Source organism: Coffea arabica, chromosome 9c, assembly GCF_036785885.1.
Source record: "Coffea arabica cultivar ET-39 chromosome 9c, Coffea Arabica ET-39 HiFi, whole genome shotgun sequence".
Taxonomy (NCBI): domain Eukaryota; kingdom Viridiplantae; phylum Streptophyta; class Magnoliopsida; order Gentianales; family Rubiaceae; genus Coffea; species Coffea arabica.
This window is the reverse complement of record NC_092326.1, coordinates 2,934,410-2,955,879: the sequence shown is the minus strand read 5'-3', so window position 1 is coordinate 2,955,879 and position 21,470 is coordinate 2,934,410. Positions and strand designations below refer to the sequence as shown.

Here is a 21,470-nt window from a genome sequence, read left to right as displayed (position 1 = left end):
CAGTTTTGATACATTTTCGTATTTCGGCTATAACTTGAGTTACAGTGATCGGATTGAGATGATTCTTGAACCAATTTGAAGATAAGAGATAGATCTACAACTTTGGTGAAGGCATCTGAATCCAGTTTGAAGGTTTCAAAGTCAAAAGGCTGAATTACAGTAGCAAATTTCTACTGGTCAAAGCTGAAACAGGACAATGAGCAGGCAAGGGTATTTTGGTCATTTCTCAGCCTACACAGATCCAAATGAGATAATTCTTGATGCATTGGAAAGCTAACTCAAAGAGATACAAGTTTCATGTTTTGGTCAAGAGTTAAATCAGCTTTTATCATCAAGAAAAGTTCAGTGGAAGTTTATGTAAAATCGGAGCAGAGCTGGAAATTGAACCAGAAGTGACCAAATGGTCACTGTAGCAATCCGGCCGGATTTGTGGCCGGATTGAGGTCAGAGAAGGCTGCTATGTACGCGTAAAACTCAATTTCACCTCCACCAACTCACATGTGATGCTAGACATATGAGAAACATTTCTAGCTGTAAAAGGGAGGTGTAAACCTCAAGTCTTGACCAATCTTTCATCTTTATATAGCCAAATTCATTGCAAGATTGAGGGGAATAGATAGACATACGGGAGAAGTTTGGAGTGCAGAAATGTAGTTCCTACATCTTCTGAGTATTAGATTAGTTTTAGTGTAGACTAGTATAGTTCATCCATTTTTGTATATTGGCTAGATTAGGATGAAGATGGAGATAAAGAAGGAGGAGTTGAAGCTCCAGTGACATGGGTTATCTCTTCTCCAACTCTTTATCTTTTGTACTTGATTCCAAGTTTAGTTAATATACAAGTTCTGGATTTTGTGTTCAATATGTGTCTCTAAAGTTTATGCCTTGGGTTTGGTTGAACTTTCTATAATTGTTAGTATTTATTATTTGGTTATTTGATTGCTTTGATTTGAGCAAGTTATTTAACACTTTGGCTCTTTAAATCATGATTAATCTGGTACCATTGATTGTAATTATCTAAGGTGTTGTTTATGTAATGAAAATTGAGATTTAACACTAGTTCAAGAAGTGCTAAACATAGGGAGTACACTCATGAAAGTAGAGATGCACCTATGTGGTTTTTAGTGATTCATTTCATGTAATTTCACTGAAGAAATGAACTTGTAGCTAATTTTATAACCATGAGAATAGGTATGGATTATTTATAAGTATAATTGATTCACTACGAAAGTAGGATTCAAATGCATAAGGAAATTACACCATAACTATTCTAGATATAGTACTCAATGATCCAAATATAGCACTTGCATGAGTAGTTAGCGATACCACAACCTAAGGAGCTTTTATTTGTTATTTTGTATAATTTCAGTAGGTTAAATTTGTTATAATTAATTGATAGTCTAAATAATAGAGAAGTTTTAGTAATACCGGTAATTATTCACTCTTCCCTGTGGGATCGACCCGATATATACCCTAAACTACTAGTTGACCTGTATACTTGTAGTGAACGGATGTAATTCGGTTTTTTAACTTGTACGTATGTAAAATACCCGTCAGTTACCTTTGAAACACTGCATTTAGGTGGAATATGGATGAAATTAATTATAATAGCAGCTCTTTAGGTGAGACATCGTTGTCAAGCCTAGAACTAGTTCCGTATAGAGCTTCTTATATTATCCAAACCTAGCACCTTGCATTTCGACTAATAATAAACAATGTTGGATTAATGAAACATCTGGTGCGAAAAAATATATATATTCTGAACTAGGGATTCAGTGGATAGATACAAGAATTAGAACTTTGAAGTTGAAAATAACCACAATCATGGATCCCAAGACAAGAAAGCTTGGGAGATCTCTGAAAGTTCCTTTTGTCCAAGAGTTGGCTAAGGAAAATCCCTCTTCTGTTCCAACCATGGTTCGAAGTCTCGGCCGAGTCGCCACCATCTCGGTCCCTACCGATATGATACTGTGACGAAACGATACCGAGATACTTGACTAGTCAAGAAATCGGCCGAGTTATCCCAAATCAAGATGAGAAATCGGCCGAGTCACACCACGACGGAACATCCAACTCGTTACATACGCCCCGACAAAGACCAATGTCCAACCATCTCTAACGGTGGTTCTTTCCACCAAATACCAGTTGTGGATATGCAATGCTTGTTTAGTTCTGCTGTGGAGGTAAGTGATTTGGAGCTTCAGAAGCTGCATTCTGCTTGCAAGAAGTGGGGTTTTTTCCAAGTATATACAAGGTTTGAATGTATGACAAACATATATTTGTGTGACAAGCTATTGTATATTTGAAATAGTTTGATTATACAACTTTTTTACAAAACTAAATTATCAAGTGTTGTTATTTCGACGTTTGAACCATCGATTTTGTGTAAGGTTTGAACCCTAACTTTAAATTCCCCTTGGTGGCCACTAGACCAAGACTCTATGGTTACCTTTTCAAGGTTTGAGACCATCACACCTTTTTTTTTTTTTGTATCGAAAAAAAAGAAACCATCTTCAAATGAAATCAAAGTCCTATGAAAAATGAGTCCATTGATGACTTAATCATCTTTTACTTGAATTTTACGAGTGCAAATCAGTTGAAAGTATACATATGCTTATGCGCTGTTCCATCCAGACGCTATTACTTATGAGAATAACTGTCAGCAGCTGATTAATCATGAAGTTAGCTCTTCATTGGTGGAGAAATTGAAATCAGAAGTTCAAGGTTTTTATAATCTGCCGATGGCTGAAAAGAACAAATATGGTCAAGAACGAGGAGATGTAGAAGGATATGGGCAGGCCTTTGTCAAATCAGAGGAGCAAAAGCTTGACTGGGCTGACATGTTATGCATGATCACTCAACCAGAAGATTTAAGAAAACCTCATTTATTCCCTAAGCTGCCTCTTCCTCTAAGGTATATTTGACCAACCATGCACAACACACACAAAACGGGGAATTTAAATCAAGTGTTCTATCTTTAGTCTTGTAATTCTTTAACCATGCAGTTTTAGGATAAAAACTGTTTTTGACATGAACTAACATACGTAGTATGCTAAAATTTTAGGCAAACTGTACTACTAGTTACTGAACTTTCTTGAATGGAAAAAAAATTGGATGGCCGAAAAGAGACATTCATGAAAATTTAATGGCCACTGAAGCACATTGCCAAATGGTTTTGATTGAAGCAATTCAATGATACCATTTAATTTACCGTTTTCTCGTCTATCTAAATTTGAACGCTAATGCATCAGAAAGGTGAGATTTTTTAGTAGGTAAAGTTGATTTTTCTGTAAAATTATCTACTGAGAAAGACAGAATAAAAGAATATGTTGATGTGATAATTTTTAAAGTTAACATTTCAGATTTATGTTTGAGGAAGTATAAAGATCCAGAAGTGGCTGAATACATGATGATGAGAGGTTAAGCAAAAAAATAAGCTGAAATGCCAATGAGAAATTAACCGCCCTCCATGCACTATCTTCCAAACCAAATAAAAAGAGAAAAATTTATTAAGAACAACAATATGAATAATTCAAAACATTAACCTATTGTACATATGCTAGTAAGTCCACTAAGGCTTAAGAAGCTTTCTTTCACTTTTTGTGAGATTGAGAAAAATAATGACCTGCCAAGAATTTCCGTTTGTGTTTTGATCAAAGATGATTTTTTTAAATAAAATATCATATTTTCATTAAAATCTACACTAATGGTAGAAATTATATCATCGAATATATACAGATATCAAATAACAGATTTGAAGAAAGGATACTACAGATATGAAGAACAATAAAAATTACATTATAAAACAGTAGCACTAGTCTGCAGGGGGGGTTTCACTTTGGTTTCTCCTGCTTCTTTGGTGTCACCACTAGTCTGCAGGCTGAGATTCAAGCCTTGCTTTATGGGGTAAAACAGTGTGTAGCGCGGGGCTACAAGGAGCTGCATTTGGAAGTGGATTCTCAGGTTTTGGTTCGGATCCTGTCAAGGGACCTAGCCTTGGCGTTTGCAGGTGGAGTTGGATGATCTATTGCGGTTTCAGGGAATTTTTCGGTCTATAACACACTACTTTTGCTAGGCAAATAATCCTTTGGATCGGTTAGCCAAGATAGGGGCGACCCAGGGGCGAGACATCTTGTTTGAGTCCTTTGCAGGCCTCCCGCCTCTGGCGCGGGAAGACATTCGCATGGATAGGTTAGGCTTTCCAAGTTTTCGGAGACGGATCTTTTAGTTCGTTCTTTCTAATGTAATCGCTTTGGGAATGATTCAATAAAAAGTCATTGATATAAAAAAAAATGTTAAGATAAAAAAAAAGGCTCCAAATTTAAAAAATAAGATAAAATAATTGTAGCTCCATGGATATCTATGCATGCTTGTAATCGTCAAATCTGCTGATTAACGGCTTCAAGTCCATATATTATAGTGAGATCTACCGAATAGATCTAAGAAATTCCAAATCTAATAATCAAAATCTGAAAAACTCAAATGTAATGAAAGAAAAATGAAAAATTATCAAAAACTCTCACTAGGAATCCTTAGGAGAGAATAAAACTCCACTAAAAAATTTAGAAGAGAAGAAAACTCTCACTAGACAACTCTAAGGAGAGAAGAAACTCTCATTAGAAAACCTTAAGGGTACGTTTGGTTCCCCATAGAATTGGAGTGTAGAATTGGAATTGGAGCTCCAATTTCAATTCTTGTGTTTGGGTACTATCTTTCCTATAGAATTAGAATCGCATTGCAATTCCAAATCGATCGAATTCCATGGTTCCAATTCTTTGGTTGGACCAAAGAATTCCAATTCCAATTCCACAACTGAACTCCTAAATCGGGTCAACACGCGGGTCTTATACGGGTAAAATCTCAAAAATGGGTCAACTATAAAATTGATGGAAAAAACTCAAACCTCTCTCTTCTCTTTCCATTATCAATCGCCATATCTAATGCTTTGTTGGAGCATTCCTGCCGCTGCTTCCTCCACTTGTGCTGCCTTCACCTATCACTTTTGCTGCCACCTCCACCCCTCCATGCTCCACTCGCTGGCCATTGCATAACTCAGGTTGAAATTAAGGGGTTTTAATTAGTTTCCGCAACAGATCTTCTGTCCCACACCCTGTGTCACTCTCTGTCCCACTTTTTATTATGTTGCTATTTTTCATTCATAAACATCATGTTTTAATTCTTTTTTGCTTCTTTAAAATCCAATAACTATTAATTGAGTAATACACAAAATTTAACAAACTCAAAAAATAAAAATGCATAAAAAATGAGATTTTTTATGAATTTTCTGCTGTATTTTTTAATTTTCTATTATATATTACTTTTTTGAAGCTGTTGTATTTATTTTTTACTTAATTAATAGTTATTGAATCTTAAGAAAACAAATAAGAATTAAAACATGTTATTTATATAGGAGAAATATTAATATAATAAAAAGTGGGACAGAGAGTGGCACAGGGTGTGGGACAGAAGATCCGTTACGATTAGTTTCTGTCAGTCTCCTCCTTCCCTTCTAGTGAATGAATTGAGAATTGATTCGATGAGAGAAGAATGAAATTTCATTACCAATTTGACAAAATTCATTGATCAATTCCATCTAAGGGTCCAGGAACAAACAAAAGTGCCCAACTTCTTCGTTATTTCCTTGAAGCCGATACTTGTTCAGGAGAGAACGAGGAATAGTCTCTATTATTAGCAGTTGAATTGGTAAAAAGGGGCAATTTCCTCGTACAAAAATTGAAGCTACATTAGAAGAAGTCGTCTTCGGCCCTTCCAAACTTCATTCGCTTGCTTTGTAGTTCCAGATCTTCATCAAGTCAAGAAATCCCAGCTGCAAACAATAAATACCACACTTGTACGGTTTACTCCAGGATTGACGGATACTATAACGAATATGACATGGCTTTGCAATTTACTCCCTACTATTCCAGATTTTTCAGATAGAATTAGAGTTTATAAAGGTAACTTCATAATTTAATTTTTTTTCTATTAAACATTGTTTTTTTAAGGTATTTTTTTATAATTTGTGGTATTGATTGATTCTATGCGATTATTATTATTATTTTAAGCTTATAATTTACGATGTTATGAGAACAAAAGTACAAGCTGGTCTTTGGTTTCCATTTTCTTGTTTGTTTGAGTTTTAGTTAATTAGTCAAAGTTTGACTTGGAACCCATTCAGGATAATGCCTGAATGTGTAGGATTTGAGAGTACTTATTAGGAACTTGGACATTTTTTTATTGATCCTGAGGCTTTTGGAAAAATCAACTTTGATTAGAAGTAAACTAATAATACCACTACTACCACCATTATATTCATCTCTTAATTTTCTATCTCTTGCTTTTAGCTTGATTCTCAATATTAACTAGTAGTACTTCTTAATTGCCTTTGTTGTTTATTTTTAAATGTCTCCTATCCTAGTAATTCCTCAGCATGTCCTATCGTTTGGTTTGAGCTGACTTTATGTGCAGGCAGATTGAATTCTTGCTCCATTTACAACAGTCGTTTTATTGACTTCAAACTGGAGGCTCTGAGGGCGGGGGAGGGGGTGGGAATACTTTTGGGGAGATATTGAATATAAAGTTGGGTCAGTGAAGCTCATGATGGTGGTTGTTTTTGTAAGTATCGAGTTGTTGAATTGAGTTGCATTGCTAGCTCGACAACGGTCAAAATCAAAATCGTCATCTTCAACAAATGATAGTGGCACAAAGAGGAAACTAACAAGCTCTCAAGCACTTTACAAGGTGTTGGGACGAATGGCAGATTCACTGGATAAGTACTTAAATTTAGAATGTTCAAAAGTTACAACTAAAATGGTGGAAGATGAGTTATGTAAAATTGAATTGGATAGATTTCAATTGTTAAAGTGTATCGATTTACTTATGAATGACAGGACAAAATATGATACTTTCTGGTCTCTGAGATGACTTAAAAAAGGATTGGCTATTGATGCATGTGACGCCCCGAAAAAAAAGAGAGTTTGAGAACCCGGAAATTTTCTAATTTTCTAGGGTTTATCTTTTTTAACGCCCGCCTTTTCTACATTTTCTTGATTAGAAAAATTTCCCAGATAAAGTTTATGAGCAAAAATAGTTTTAAAATGATTTTTCTAGTATCGGTTAGTTTTTGAGAAATTAAAAGCGTATTTTGGACGTGGGACCCACTAGTGCGAAAAGTTCGAAAAAATTCGGCCAATTAGGTTAAATTCCGGATACTGTGTAGAATTTATCGGGTGTTAAGAGATAAGTAGAGTGTGTGAAATGATTGATGTGAGAGAAGAAAGAAAGGATAGGAATGCATTTAATGAGGTGACAAGTGTCACTTTCTTATTGGTTGAACTTTTAAGAATTACTATTCATTGTCTTGACTTATTTGACCAAAGGATTAAATATCCAAAATTCACCAAAAAATCACCATTTTTCTCTCCTTGTTGGCCGGCCACCTTGAGCAAGAAAGGAAGGAGATTTCTTCAATTTTCAAGCTTCTACTTGGTGCAAATCAACCAAAAACATTTGCTTCCATCCATTTCACTCCATAAAATCCTATCTTCTAGTGTTAGTGAGTGTAGAGGTGAACTTTGTTTGAAGGATTAAGGTGCCCAACATCCTCCTCTCTCTTGGTTCTTGGTAAGTGAAGCTTGAAACACCTTACTACCTCTAATGATACTTATTTTGTGCTTAATGGGGGCATGAGAGAAGGAATATATGATTTGTTTCTTGATTTGGTTTGTTTTGGTTTGTTTTGCATTTTATGATGATTTTTCTGGTTTAATTGGATTATGATGGTGTGGTTGTTGGTGATGATTGGCAATGGACTAATATGACTCTAGTGGGTGTGAAAGGTGGATAAATGCAACCAATTTTGGATTTGGTGTGAAAATTGAAAAGTTAGGGTTCTTAAATCCCCAATTCTGTCCGGTTTTGGATCATAGGGTTAGAGGCCGAATTTGACTTTGCTCAAAACATGAAAGTTGTAGGTATTGATATGATTGAGATGTCTACAAAATTTCAGGTCATTTGGATTAATGTAGAATGAGTTATGACGAAATTACTGTAGCTGTTCTGCTTTGATCAGAATGCGAAAACTGTGATAGTAATTGGCCATTTTGACTGGAATTGGTTTGGATTTGGATGTTGGTGTCTTCTGATGAAATGTAGCTGGATGTCTTAGCTACCATATGCCTTTGGAATTTTGGCATTTGGACCTGTATAGACTGAGTTGTGTTCATTACAGCATTGTGTGATTTGTGAACCTGTTTTAGTGGTTCTGGTTTGGTATTTTTGGCGTATGTGACCTAGTTGTGCTAGGAACTGGACTGAGTGACCTTCTACATTGTTGTAGCCCTGGTTCTTAGCTTCGAAACGGTGGGTCTTACACCCCCATCCGACAATCGTAGCGCCTTTGGTACCATTACCGCAAAATGACGTCAAAACTGTTTTTCTGGTTTTGAGCTTAACCTTCATTTCCGGACTTCTCCCTAGCTTGACTTGTCTTTGTACTACTTGGAGCTTGCTGAATGGATATTAGATGAACTTATTTGTGTACCTTTGGGACTGGCTGAGGAAATAATGAGGCCATGATGGCTGGGAAAGTAAGCAAATTCAGGGGAAGTGCTGTCCGAACTTTTAAAGGACTTGTTTGCATTGAGTTTGTGATCTAAGACTTGGATTTGAGCAAGGCAATGATACATGATGGATGGTTTCTGAGCCGTGGAGGTGAGTGACCCTAAACTGTTTTCAAAGTTACTTATGAACCGTTTATTGCACTATTTACTTGATTGCATATCATGAGTGCTTGCATGTGGCCCATGACATGTTTTGGCTTAAATGAGTGCTTGGAATTCGCGTGCTGAACACCAACGTCTCCACCTCTGTGTACTGTTCATCTGGAGCAAATGGCTCCCCACTGACTGTTTACTGTTAAATGTTTGTTTGGAGCGTTGGGTGTTTAAGTACAACGATTTCGCTGGCTCACGAGAGCAATAAGTGTACATTTGATCTTGAAATCATGACATCACTGAAATGAACGACTGTGAAACTGAATTGATTACTGATTTTAATGGTTACTCGCTGAGCTTCTAGCTCACCCCAAAAATGTTTTATTTCCCCCCCCACAGGGCTCAAGGCGAAGGAAAGCTTGGAGTGCTTATTCACGTGACTGGATGGCTTATATCGTGTACAGTTTAAGTTTGGATCTATTTTATGTATGAGTTGGTCTTGTATAAATATTTGAAATTGATATGGATGTAAGTATACGTTCCACGATTGGAATCAGTTTCCGCTGCATTTGTAATATGTAATCATTGGAGAATTTGATGAAATTTTGAGATTTATATTGTAATTGGGTTGAGGACTGTAGTGAGCGATTGAGTCCCGGCGAGAGCTGGGCGGGCGGCCCGCCGAACCCTGGGGTACGCCCTAGGGGGAGGTGGGGCCGTCACAATGCACATTGGTAATTGATTTTATTTGGTAACCTCCATTTGAAGTTGTTTCTGTTGGGAAAAGAAGTTGAGCATATTGCAGGAAGCCAAGTAGAGAAAGCAGAGGCTATTATTACTCCATCATATATCCACATGACTTTTTCAATTCTGATGAGTTCTTTTTTTTTTTCATGTAATGGATCAAAACAAGATTATAGAAAGATTCTAGGGAGTATTTCAGCTATTTTCTGTCTGATTTTTGAGATGATAAGAATGGGACATTGGATCTTTTGTTTGCATGAACACAGCAGCCTATGTTGATGACCTGACTTGTCCTTGAGCTGCATGAACCTATGTGGTGATCAATGTTGCTGTTTTTTTTTTTTTTTCATGCTATCCAAATGCTTGTTGAGCACATTTCACATCATACTAGAGATTGGTTAAGAAGTGTTATTTGTCGAGTCTAATTGGACATGCAAGTCAGAAAATGATACTTGTGTTGGCATTTAAATTTTGCTTCCAAATTTTTATGCTGGCCTTCGGCATTTTCACTTGGTTGTATTGTTAGGTCACTGGAGGAAGAGCATCTAGGAGTCTTGAGTTGCTGTAATTTCTATGTTTTTGCACTCGCTGAATGTGTATTTTAGGTATTTTTGCTGTTGAGGTTTTACACATAATTAAATCTTAAACACATTGGTGTTGGAGTAATCAGTAATTTCTGACTACTGCGACACATTGTAGAAAATTTGAAGTATGGGGAGTGAAATGGAGACTTGGAACTTGTAGTAGTTATGACTAACGAACTTGAAAGTTAATAAATTACAGATGAATGGGTTATGGTACATGGTTTCTGGTGTATCCCTCGACCGATATTGGATGTTGCACAAATTGGACAATTCCTGTGTACAATTGTCTTTGCCATCTGATGCATGTTGGCTCCATGCGCCACAGGAAAAGTTCTAACTCTCTAAATCTTTTTTGAATTTTGTGTAAGTATTAGAAGTAAGAAAGAAGTTTGCTTTATTATAATATATCAAAACACAGTTGAAATACCACGTTTGAGATGGGGATATATTTCTTCACAAAAAGGGATAATGGATCAAAACATGTTAAAGGAAATGTTCACCAAAGAAATTGATATGAGAGTGGGAAAAAATAAATTATTAAAGGCATAAATTGGTTTTTTCTTTTAAATCTTTAGTAAAGATTAGCTAAATGTAAGAAAAAAAGAAATTATTATATAGAAAAAAAAAAGAAAAATTATATGTAAGCAAATGTTTCATGAAAACAATTCTAATTCCTAATGAATTCTTCTCTCATGCAAACAAAGAATTTGGAATTCCAAATAAATTCGGTATCAATTCTATGCATTTTCCAAACGAAAGAATTGAAATGACTTGGAATTCCAATTCATAGAATTCCAATTTTATAGAATTCCAATTCTAATTCAATTCTAATTATATAGAACCAAACGCACCCTAAGAAATATTTTATTCACATAAATGAAAAGAAAAGAGATTAGAAAAATCTGATGTCTCTCTCATGAGAGAGTTAAATGAGAGTTTTAGTTAGAGAGCTTTTTCTAAAGAGAAGAAAGATAGAAGAAGGATGGCCTAAGATATTTTAGGTCAAAATGTTACTGATACTATAAAAGATGAAGTTGAACAATAAAAAATCACCAATTCACTGTGACAAATGGTTACAATGAGCTCAAATTTATTGAAATATCTTGATTCACTGTGCAATTTGAAAATAAACAAATCAGTTATGATTGAAGTTCATTATAATATACATCTAAATTTATACTTAGACTTAGGAATTGCTAAATTCTCCTTATAGTTTATTTGCATGTTAATCAATCCAATAACACTACAAAACATGAAACTAACAGTGAAGTTTGTGCGCAAAATTTACTTTTCTGAAATGATGCCCTTTCATTTCTGAAATGATTAATAATTTATCATTATTGCCATTTTGTTGCTAAAAAATTTATATCTTCTCTATAGTATCTAATATACAAAAAATCAAATTAATAAAACCGAAAAAAGCTTTTTCAATTTAATATCCTTAAAGTCTTTTCAAATTCATGTTGAATTAATGTTCTTTTATCTTATACATTGTTTTCAATTTATTGGACTTTAAATCTAATAGTAATAATAAATAATGTAGTAATAAAAAAATAATATAGTAATAATAATAAATAAAGTTGACAAAATTTTGAAATCATGCGATAATATTAAGCTTGTTACTACTTAACAGCGTAATATTGTATTCTTTTAGTTTATGTAAATTGTTAGAAGAATATTTTTGTTATATTTTGTTTGTCGGATTAGTCAACTATGAATTACTTAACTAAATTTTTAATAAGGACTAATATATATTACATCTAGACTTAGAGGAGAATTAATAGAGATTAAATAAAAAAAATCACTTTCTTCACCAGTAAAAGGGCATTAAAAGTAAACTACATTTAATTTCATCAACAAAAGAGCAATATTGTCATAACACTCAATTTTCTTGACAAAGTTAAGATTTCAAACATTGACAAAGGTAAGATTTCAAAAATTCACTAGATTTCTGGTGGTGTGAGGTGCATATTTTTAAGGTTTAAGGTGGTAAAGTATGAATACCTCCAAATCCAAAGCTCAGGGGAACAAAATGGTGAATAAGCTTTGTTTTGATTGGATCTGTCCTCTCCCTAGACTTCCAATATTTACTTTTTTTTTTCCAACATTTACCTAATGTGCCACAACACTCCTATAAAAGTCCAAATTGTCATGTGGAATGCACTTACTCTCCGACTACAATTAGCTTACGTGGCAAATTTTTAGTAACTTAGTCATCAGAATCTTTTGCTAAGCTGTGACTGATAAAGCTATCAGAACTTCCAGTGTCCACCAATACGTTCACTACCACACTTCTCATAACATGTTGTAGAATAATGGTCTTTCTTTTGAGTCCAGAAGACAAAGAATGAAATAACATGTCTACCACAACCCCAAGATTACTAGTAACCTCACCTTGCTTCCCTTGAACATCTGCAAACTCAATTTCCTCCTCTTCGTCTTCTGCCATCAGATGCAGCTGCTTCATTTTACTTTGATGTCCTGCTCCAAATTTGTTGGCACACTTGAAACAAAAATTATTATTCCTCTGGTATTGGATAGTGAAATTTTCTATATGATGTTAGGACTAGGATCCTGATTAGCAGAAGCTCCTTTTTCAACTCGATAATGAGGGAGCCTATAGCTATTAGTTCCAATACCATGGCCAATTTTGATTTTATATAATTCAAATCTGGAGTCCACATTCTGCCTACCCCCTTGTCTAATCTGTCTACGTCAAATGCTACTATTAAAATCTCAGGTTTGAACATCTTGACTGTGCCTAATTTCTTCTCTAAGCCCGCTAATGAAACTGGAGACAGAATATCGTTCACTAAGTCTTATTACTCCTGACGAGCATCAAAGTTTTCAGCTGTTCAAACTTCTCTTGGTATTCTTCTAAATTACCAATCTATTGCGACTTATTGAATTTTTCCAAATTTCCTCTGTCAACAAATGTGTGCACGATAGTTCTTTAATTCCTTCCAAGACAATCTTGACCCCCAGAAACTAGTTATCTATTATTCCCTCATAATACATTCCAATCACATTCATTCTATTTTCAACAAAAAAATTTGTAAAACAAGAATAATTTATGGCATTTTCTGACTCATTCCCTGAGATTATCCCCAAAGAACATAGGTAATTCAACCTTAAGAGTAACTGGGAAAAGGAATCCTACTCCAGTTCTCCTTAGTAGTCGCTCCAGGCTCATTGGTGGACAGCAACTTCTGTTGCCTCTGGGGGGTGGGAATCCCAAAATTTTCTTCTTCGCAGATCACTTTCTGATCGTCTTTACAAGACATCACCATCATAGAGGAGCTGAATTCTGATACACATTGTGAATCATGGACTCCATCTTCTTGCCATTACTTTCCCACTCATCTTTAAAATGTTGCTGGAAATTATTCATGGAGTCTAACTGCTGCTAAAAATTTCCTATGGAAGCCAGAGCCTTGCTCAACCTCGCTTCTGTTTCTTGACCTACTCCTTCAAAGACTGACAAGAAGTAGTTTCAGCCATGATCAGGGGGTATTCAACCAGCCAGAGTCAACCGCTTCATACCAACAACTATCAGGACTCATACATTGGAGTCCAAATTAAGTATTGATTTGGGAGAAAAATGAACTAGAGAAGGAAAGAATTAGTTCAAGAATGAGGAATGATCAGAACGAGAGAAGAAGAAAGAAATGCAGAGGGAAAGATTGACTACAAGAAAGGAATGACTACCAAACTCCTTTCCTAACTAGTTTCACTAACTGAAGGAAATTAAACCAAGCTATCTTAGTATTTAGTTTCCTAATTCTTCTAATTTCTTGTTTTGGTGTCTTGTTTGTTTAGTTTTCATATTAGTTTAGGAATTCGTTTGTTTGTTTATAAATATTTCGCTGCCATGCTATTTCCTCGAGTGTGTGATTTGTTTTGATTACTTATCCTATGGGCTATTTTCCTACAATGTATTAGAGGTCTGGACTTTGATTCTAGGGCTTGTTCGTGAAATTGAAGAATGGATCAATGTTATTCATCACATTGTGATGTTTTTATTTTTGATGGTAAAAATGATTTTGAGATTTGGAGTTGGATGATGAAAAAAAATTTCAAGCTATTGGAATTTGGGATTTTATATAAAAGGGGTTCACGAAACCTATAGAAGGTACGAATTATCAAGCAGTTTAAGAGTTAGAGAAGAATAAATAGTTAGATTGCAAGGCATTCCAATATCTCAACACTCAAGTCCAATTGCATGTAGCCAAAAAAATTATAGATGTAAATACAGCAACGGAGGTTTGGAAAATTTTGATGAATTTCTATGGTCATGGTGGAGAAGAATTTTGTGATGAGGTAGGAGAAATTTTTTTTTTGTTTTATGAGTCAAAGAAAGAAGAAATTGCAAAAATTATGGGTACACATGAAGATGAAAAATTTGTGGCCGAAAAAGAAATTTCACATGTGGTTGAGAAAGAAGGTGAAGTTGTTGTGATATGGAAAATGTAACTAAAGATTGTGATAAGAGAGAAATTTTTTATTTCATTGTGGTTGATGAATTTTTTGAAGTGAAAGATGCGATTGTTAAAATTGATGCAATTGTTAGTGTGAAAAAATTAAAGGAAAAATATGGTGATGTTAAAAAAATTGGAGGTGGCAACTATGATTTTCTAGTGTTGGGAAATTTTCTTGGTGACGTGGAGTAATGAATGGAGTTTGGATGAACATGTTTAATTTTTTTGACATAAGTGATCAAGGTAAGAAATTGTTCAAAAAGTATAAGTTTCAACCACTGTTACGTGTAAAGATGAAACTGAAAATCAATCACAATTTGGAGTTAAATGTTGTGTCTACTGCAACTGAGTTTTTCATAGAGATTCAAGTTCGAAATGACATTGGAGGTGAGCACAATAACGAGCATGGTTTAAGGAAGGAAATAAAGGAAATTAAACCCAACTATCTTAGTATTTAGTTTTCTAATTCTTGTTTCGGTGTTTTGTTTGTTTAGTTCCCATATTGGTTTAGGAGATTTCAAATCAGTTCCAAATAAGTTTCGGTTTATAATTGTATTTGTTTAATAAGTTTAACAATGCATAAATACTACTAGAGTAGTAGATTATTACTTGAAAAATTGAGTCGAGTTTTGAGAGTAAATTTTTGAGGGAAAGTCTCATAGTTTAGATTCGTAAGTTGTCGTAAGCGAAAAGTTACAATTTGATATTGCTATGATTGAGTTTTGAGTTAATAAATAGTTAAATGTTTGTTTTGTATATTTATTCTCCTTCTCTTCCCAAATACTTTTATATGTGTTAAAATTGCTTTTGTTTCTTATTCGTGCCCTATTATCAAAAAAAAAAAAAGAGTCTTCCCTACTTATCTAAATGGGGCCAATGGGTGATTGAAAAGGCCCATGGCCTAGGTTGGCCACCTCTAGGGGTGTCAATGGGTCAGGTTTGGATCCGAACTCAGCTCAGGCTAGATAATTTTTTCCGAATATAGGTAGAGAAATAATTCCGATATTCGGATCCGTTTACTCTAACCAAAAATAGGTTGGATACGGAATACAGGATTTCAACCCGGATCCAAACAATATATTAATAATTATAAAATATAAATATTTCTAAATACATTCTTTTACCAAATTAACAATTTAGTAATGATTTTGTAGATTGATTTGTGGTTAGTTTTGTATTGACTATTGAGTTATTTGTGATTTAGTTTTGTAATTTGATTTGTTTAATTTTGGAGATGGATTTATGATTGGTTTTGGATTTAATTTTAAAATGTTTAAATTTGGATTTTTTTCTGAATAGACCTAGATCCAACCCACGGCCCGTCGAACCCAATTCCAAAACTCTAAGATCAAGACCCATTGGGTATACGGGTCGGGTCTGGATTTACTACATAAAAATGGGTTGGGTTCAGAATTTTCAGTTTCGATCAGAACCCTGACCCGTTGACAAGCCTAGCCACCTCCATTGTACTTGGGAGGGGTTCCTGCCTAAGGTCTATCTAAGTGGCCGGGTCTATGTAATAATTTGTGATAGTGAGGGTTTTCATTCGCAAACAAAAAAAATAGAAGAGGTTAAAAAAAACTCTTGCCAAGTCAGCATACTACATGTCTTTTGACTTAAGCCATTATTAAAATCACGAAAATGATGTCCAATGATTCATGCAGGGTTCCCCCTTGCGGATCTTGTGTTCTAAATTGCTAGCGACACAGCGAGACATTCAGGATTGGAATAAGCAGTCATTTGGGAATGTATTTGATGCGGTCCGGGAGGCAGAGGCGGGAGTATTGAGAGCAGAGGCGGCTGTGGAGAATGAAGCATCGGAGGAGGCGCAGATTGAGCTACAAAAAGCTCAAGCTGAACTTACGAGGTCACTATCAATCGAAGAGCAATTTTGGAGGCAGAAGGCAAGAGTGAAATGATTTCATAATGGGAACCAGAACACCAAATGCTTTCATGCGGTGGTTAAGAAGAGGAGAGTGCACGAAATGACACAGAATTAGGATGGTAGATGGGCAATGGATGGAGGATGACGATGCAATAGCATATGAGGCGATCGCTCACTTTTCGGATCTTTTTTCTGGAGACACGACCTATGCCTCGGGTGGACTACTACATTCAATTCCATCCTTGATCACGGGGGAAGACAATTCGCTGTTAAAGGAGGCGCCGACACTGGAGGAAGTCAAATGAGTTGTATTTGCAATGGATGGGGATAGTGCTGCAAGCCTGGATGGGTATACGGGTAGGTTTTTAACATTTGCGTGGGACATCATTGCTAGTGATGTATATAGGGCAGTGGTGAGTTTCTTTTGTGGAGCAGAGCAACCTCGGTTTGTAATGTCTACCTCTATAGTGCTTCTTCCAAAAGTTCCGAATTCCCAAGAATTCTCCAAGTTTCGACCGATCATGTGGCAGCCCCACTTCTCCCTAAGGCGAACCAAAGGGTTGGCGGGTCGCCTGCCTAGCTCTCGCTAGGACTCACGCACTCTAGTAACTAATTTCACCAAATATAAATCGAAAATAAACCTTACTTCTCGAGCAAATCACGTACTTAAATAATTCATACAATTCAACTTATACAGCCCAAAACACAATTCTAAGTACCAACGAAAACGTCGAGCTTAGTATACTTAAATTCAACTTAATTTACAATTTAAAGTTCCCAATCCAGGGCACAGAAGCACCACAGGATTCATATATTTTCCCAAAAACACAAAAATCATCCAAAAGATACTAACGTTTCCAAAAATACAATTACAAAAGTGGGCATTCAAAATATAACATTTCTGTTCTAGTTCTCCAAGACTTCATGCATTTCAGAACCTGTCAAGGAAAACAATTTGGAAGGGATGAGCCAATAGCTCAGTGGTGCCTCGAAACATGCAATTCACATAAGGCAATTTAACAAGTACAAATAGACAAGTAAGCACTTAACAATTTAAGAAAGCGAAATAACATGACAAGAAAAGGATACGGGGCTCTCGGGAGCCAAAGTCCACGCACTTGATCAGAAAATTTATAGTAGTTGACACTCCATCAACTTTCACTACCTAAACTCCATGTAGACATTTTTCCTAATCTACACATCTCCTAGCAACGTCTTCCCCCTTATTTTCGGGCCCGACTCCAACACGAATATTGGAAGCACTTTTACCAAGACGGCAGAGAGGTACCTCCCACTCGAATAGAGCGTGGTACGTGCATCCGTTTGGTTTATTTAGTCGACGAGACCACGCTCCAATCGACATTGCAACACTTGTACTTGTGGCATTTCACGCAATCACATAGCATATAACATTTCATGATATCTCTAGCAAGTACTTTTAACAAGTAGTTCAACTAGCAGTTAAATACGATTCATGCAAGAGACACTCACCTCAAGTGAAGTGTCTAGAATTCCAAACTTTGATCGAGATTATGCTCTTCACCAACTCCTAAAATCATACAAATAATTCACATAAATTTTCACTTTTGAGCTGGCGAATTTAACTCGAGTCAACTAGCATTTAATTTCACTCAAAAATCCCAAACTAGTATTAATCGTTTTCTCAAAGGATTTAAAGTGAAATCCACAAATCGAGTGAAATTAAATTTTGAGGTTTCTTTAAAACCCAAAAACTTGCTAAATTCGTCAAATATTCCAACATCCAAGTTCTAGAATCATATAAGCCATTTAACACCAATTTTGTGTCACAAGTTGAGAAAAATCACATTTAAATCATTTAGAGGAATTTTCCCCTCAAATTTTTCCCAAACATGTCTTGGGAAATTCCTTTAAGAGGCAATCATATAAACCAAGTAAAACTAGTCGTTAGAATTTCTATAAAATAGAAACTCCTTAAGTTTACCAAATTCCACGACCAACCTAGTCCAATGATTTTCATGAAGGCAAAAACTTGAGTTTTTTAGGAAAATTTCCAGATTTGACAAATTCCTCAAAATAGGGTATTTGGTCTAATAAAATTCAAGGTTATCAACTCAAAGTGGGTCTAGTAACAACGGTTAATGCTAGAAAACATTTTCGGGACAACTTTGGTCCACATTTACCCACAATGAAATCCAAACATCAAACCATTTCTAATTTCAAACAAAAATTCTGTTTTGGTATCTTCTTGGAGAATAAGATTTTGGTCCACTTTTTGGACGTAACCTCTACTAGATGTAACCTCTACTAGATTTTTGTCCCAAATTGAGCTATACAAACCCCTTAATTAATACACAAATCATTTGAGCTCAAGTTATCGTGAAAACAGTTCACAATTATCATTCAAAGCTGGAAAATTTTCAGGTGCATTCGGTAGCAAGTAGTCCATTTCCCCTTCAATTTATCCAAAATTTTTCAACTACCCAAAAGCTACATTTTCACCCAAACAATACTACCCATATAGGTTAACATGTATACAGCCCAAGTAGTTCAAAAATTTGTCAAAATTGACCCCCAAAACTCGACTAAAATCTGGAAAATTTCCAGAATTTTTTGGACAGCATATACCTTCCTTTTCCTTCAATTCCTCAACATCATTTCAACTACGAAAGTGGTGCATTTTCCCTCAAATGACCATAGACATTCAGCTTAACATTTACACAATCCATGAAGCTCAATTTCTTGTCAAGAATCAGATCAAAAACTCGAACACAAACTGGGAAAATTTTGACAGTTTGGTTCAACAGCAGAGCAGTTTTCGTATTTTGGTCACATCTCATTCAATTCAACTTAGATTTGAGCATCGTTGGTAGCTTTGGAAACTACACTCATAGGGATACAATTTTTCAGAAGAAATCGTTTTAAAATTCTACTCATAACTAGCTCGAAATCTGGCAACAAAACGCAGCTCATATCCTGGCTTCCAGTGAACCAGTGGAGCAGGACAGGTGAATTTAAAAGACTGCCACGGTTCACTCAACTGGAACCAGGACATGCATTTTACACTGTTGGAAAGCTGGAAGAGTCTAGTTTCTAATGGCACTAACGGTACTCAATTTCGATGTCGGAGGACAGAGTAATGATCGAAACAAAATGGCTGCCTGAGCCATACGGGAAAAATTTCCAGATTTTGCTGGTTTTTGGAACTCATCACCTTTGGTCAACCAAACCTCAATATCTTTCAATGAAACTTTACACACAACTCCAACAACACATAAACATCAAATACAAGCCATTAAAACCTCAGAATTTTGCATGAAAAAGGTCGGTCTTGGCAGGGGCAGAATCGGAACTTTTTTGCTTCAAGAGCTCAATGAAGTTTCTAGCAATAATGCACCTTTAATCTACTTTGTTAAGCACTAATTCAACAATAAAACCATCATCAAACATCATCACAGCCATCAACTCAAAGTGGGAGTTCATAGAGCCCACATTTAACAATTTCCAACAATAATAAGCTACCCATAAGCATAATCAAGCTCTTAAGTGTGAGTTGGCCTTCATTGAACAAAAATTGAAGAGTGGATCATGGTTACCTTACTTGTGTGCTAAAAGGTCAGATTTTGGTGTCCCAAAAGCCCCAAGAAAATCCGTGGATGTGCAGCTCCTTCTTTGTCCAAGTGATTGTCCATGTTGTCTTGAGCTTGTGTGGTGAATTTGGTGTGAATTGGAGCAAGAAAATGGTGGAGGAAAAATTGTGAAATTTGGAGTGTGAGAGAGAGTAGAGACCGGCGGTTATGGTGAGGGGAAAGGGAGGGAAAAATCTGAAATGGAAAGCTTCCTTGAGAAGCTTGAGTGTGGTACAACTTTTGTGCTCCCAAGTCAACCGTGAACAGTGTATCGCGCGCGCGTTTCGCGCCCGTTTCCTCTGAGGTTTGTTTTAACTGTGCACTAAACCTCTAATGTACATATATTCATGTAATTATCATTCACTCTTAATGACCTCAAAATAAGGTTCTAAAGTCCTTCAAATAAATCGCGCGCGTAAAACGCGTATTTCCCACTTATGCGCGATAAGGTGAAATTTTTTTAAGAAATTCTTATAACGATGGCATTTCTAACTAATACATGGATATTTAGGCATAAAAATACCTATTTTAAGACTAGGGTATAAATCTCCCATTATTCGGGCTCATGAACTCTCAAGTCAGTTACTATTCTTGAGCCTACGGGCACTATTCACACTTAACAACTTTCAAGACTTGAATTGCGAACTAATTGCCTTAAAATTACTCATGAGCTATAATGCTATAGAACTGGGTCCAATAGGGCTAGAAAATAATATTCGAAATAATTGAACAATTAACTAATTAAATAACCTCAGAATGGGAATTTAAAAGAAATAAATTGCGAGTCCTCACATTCCTCATCTAACATTTCTCCAACTTAATTATACCTTTTTATAGCCTCTACATATACTACATTTCAGCTTAGGACTAATTCGCGCGTCGGTGCGCGAAAATTCAACTTAGGGCTTTGCCGAACGCAAACCGTCAATTAAATCTTAAAAATTCAAATAAATTGAAATGTAACATTTGAATGATTGAAAACAATATTATTTAAATATAAATACATATTATTGGATAATTTTAATATTTTCAATAATATTTTGATTTAATTTTCCAGAGGATAATGAAATTTTTGAGGACCTCACAGATCAGCCTTTGTAATTTCTTTAATAAACTGATTTCCAGGATATTGGTGGACCGTGTAGCTCCGATTTTACCAAAACTCATCTCCCCTCAACAGACGGGGTTTTTCAAAGGGCGAGCCATCACGGAAAATTATTTGTTAGCCCAGGAGCTGGTGATGGACATTGGTAAGAAGTCGAGGGGGGGTAATGTGGCTTTAAAGCTGGACATGACGAAGGCATATGATCGCATGTTTTGGATGCATATTATTGCTGTTCTGCAGAGATTTGGCTTTGGGGAAAGATTTATAGACATGGTATGGCGCCTAGTTTCGAATGTCTGGTTCTCGATTCTAATTAACGGGGTGTCTCATGGATTTTTTAGATCTAGCAGTG

General features: G+C 35.6%; 2 protein-coding genes across 2 annotated transcripts in view; one reads left to right on the top strand and one right to left on the bottom strand.

Annotated features, from left to right (window-relative positions):
- LOC140014268 (oxoglutarate-dependent flavonoid 7-O-demethylase 1-like) overlaps positions 1-21,470 on the bottom strand; it is a 176,937-nt gene that overhangs the window by 94,017 nt on the left and 61,450 nt on the right. The window lies entirely within an intron of this gene.
- LOC113708432 (oxoglutarate-dependent flavonoid 7-O-demethylase 1-like) overlaps positions 1,825-21,470 on the top strand; it is a 40,562-nt gene continuing 20,916 nt past the window's right edge. Inside the window, exons 1-3 of the mRNA XM_072064284.1 lie at positions 1,825-1,907; positions 2,069-2,243; positions 2,667-2,914. Of these exons, the coding sequence (XP_071920385.1) occupies positions 1,825-1,907; positions 2,069-2,243; positions 2,667-2,914 (506 nt within the window). The remainder of the gene's footprint in view (positions 1,908-2,068; positions 2,244-2,666; positions 2,915-21,470) is intronic.